Consider the following 1,885-nt stretch of genomic DNA (forward strand, 5'->3'; position numbering starts at 1 on the left):
AGATTTTTGAGGATTTCAAAGATGTATTGACAGACTCATGTTCAAGAACATGTTGTTTGGGGAAAAGAGCAAATTCTAAAATGATATCTGAAGTATGATACCATTTCTTCAAAAAAAAGAAAAAATAGACAGACTACAGCTACCCATTTTAATAAATGCAGATAAATGTCTGTAATAGTACAAGAACATTCTAGAAGAAAATACATTAAAATCATAATCTAAGGAAAGTCAGAGAGAACTGAGATTGGGTAATATTCTAATTTTTTCAAAGGTAAATGGATTCCTTTTTTACTTTTGTATTTACAGTTAATTTTTCAAAGTCTCAGCAATTACTTTATTCTCTAAAATATTTCTTATATCAAAAGAAGCTAAAAACATAGAGTTTTTTAAAGAAAATGTTTCCCACAGTGCCACACCCACCTTTCCACCTCCAGCACACCCTCTCAGCCAAGTTCACTGGTGTTGGGAGAAAGTGCCTCAAAGCCAGTGCTCACCTTTGCAACCCTTCTAGGGACCACAGCAAATCACACTGGCAATGACTCCTTGCAGAAAAAGTTATGCCAGAAAGTAATCAGCTGTCAGAGTGCCACTATGTTTAAAAAAAAAATGAATGAATTTTATCCCATCTCCTGATGATTTTTGACAGCAAAGGATTTTGGAGTTTGGCACCAGCCAAACCAACAGGAGAGAAAAAGGCCACTCCCCACATTTCATACCTGTCGAAAACCACTGCGGAATAAGCCCGCTCAGCAAAGATGACGTCCGCAGCCCAGAACTCCTTAGTGGACTTCAGACCCCTGCCTTTGCCCTCAGAAGAGAAGACCTCCACGTTCTCCATTCTCCCGACTGTCATTTCAGACTGTGTCTGGCCAGCAAGGCAGATATTTCAAACTGAGCCAAGCCTCTTGTCATTGCTGCTATTTCAGCACCTTCAGCATCTCAAAGAGCAAGACTATAAATGGACAAGACACCTCCCAATTCCAACGCGCCTCTCAGGGACTGGGCCCTCACCTCCCCCTGTGCCGCTTCTCCTGGAAGGGGAGACTGGGGCAGGCAAGAGCACAGTCACCTGGGAAGGATCTCATTCATCACCCATCAAAGCTGACACTGCAGAAAATGACCATGGACCAGTGTGTTTCTGGGACCAGGCCTGAAAAGTTTTGAAAAGTTCCTCTGCAAGAAGAAGCTATCAGTATGTGCTACGTTCTGGACTGCTGTTGCATTCAGCTTTAGTTGGAATGAGGAACACTTGGTCAGTAGGGTATTTTTAGTAGCCAGATGCCTCCGTCAATCAAAAGCAGACAGCCAGAATAGTTCAAGAGAAGAGGCAAGGTGATATTTGCTGCTCTGGGACTCTTCAGCTGTCAGGCTTGCACGTCCTCAAGTGAGATGGGCCCCTTGACATCCTTCCCACCATCTCCCCCCACCTCCAGTGTCTCCCCCATGGGCTAACTGTTTGCAGCACATACCCAAGCTAAACTGAGCCCTTTGACATATACATAACAGAACTATTTAGGCTCTAAGGGCATCCCTCCTCTAGTATCACCTAGAGCTCCACAGCACCTCCACCCAAAGGCATGGAGGTCTGGGAGTTCCCTGTTTTCAGTTTCGCTGATAATGCAGGTGTGCTGGGTACACCTGGATACAGAGAAGGCAGCCTTTAAAAATAAAACCCCTATCTCTTTCTATCCAATTTTCCTTAAATATGTATCCACTGCCAGAAAAATACTAGAAATGAGGACATTGGAGTGATAATTCTAAAATCCCCACTGAATGGGCCGAGCCCGTGGCGCACTCAGGAGAGTGCAGTGCTAGGAGCGCACGAGTGCTCCTGCCGCGGGTTCGGATCCTATATAGGGATGACCGGTGCGCTCACAGCGCTCAC

General features: G+C 44.8%; 1 protein-coding gene across 1 annotated transcript in view; it reads right to left on the bottom strand.

Moving 5' to 3' along the window:
• The window catches only part of LOC103607387 (histone-lysine N-methyltransferase SMYD1-like), a gene marked incomplete at its 3' end in the record, with an annotated part of 21,906 nt that extends 21,053 nt beyond the window's left edge, over positions 1 to 853 (bottom strand). Inside the window, exon 1 of the mRNA XM_008591898.1 lies at positions 717 to 853. Within this exon, the coding sequence (XP_008590120.1) occupies positions 717 to 853 (137 nt within the window). The remainder of the gene's footprint in view (positions 1 to 716) is intronic.
• Positions 854 to 1,885: the final 1,032 nt, after the last annotated feature.

Source organism: Galeopterus variegatus, unplaced genomic scaffold (genome assembly GCF_000696425.1).
Source record: "Galeopterus variegatus unplaced genomic scaffold, G_variegatus-3.0.2 Scaffold7380, whole genome shotgun sequence".
NCBI classification, from domain to species: Eukaryota; Metazoa; Chordata; class Mammalia; order Dermoptera; family Cynocephalidae; genus Galeopterus; species Galeopterus variegatus.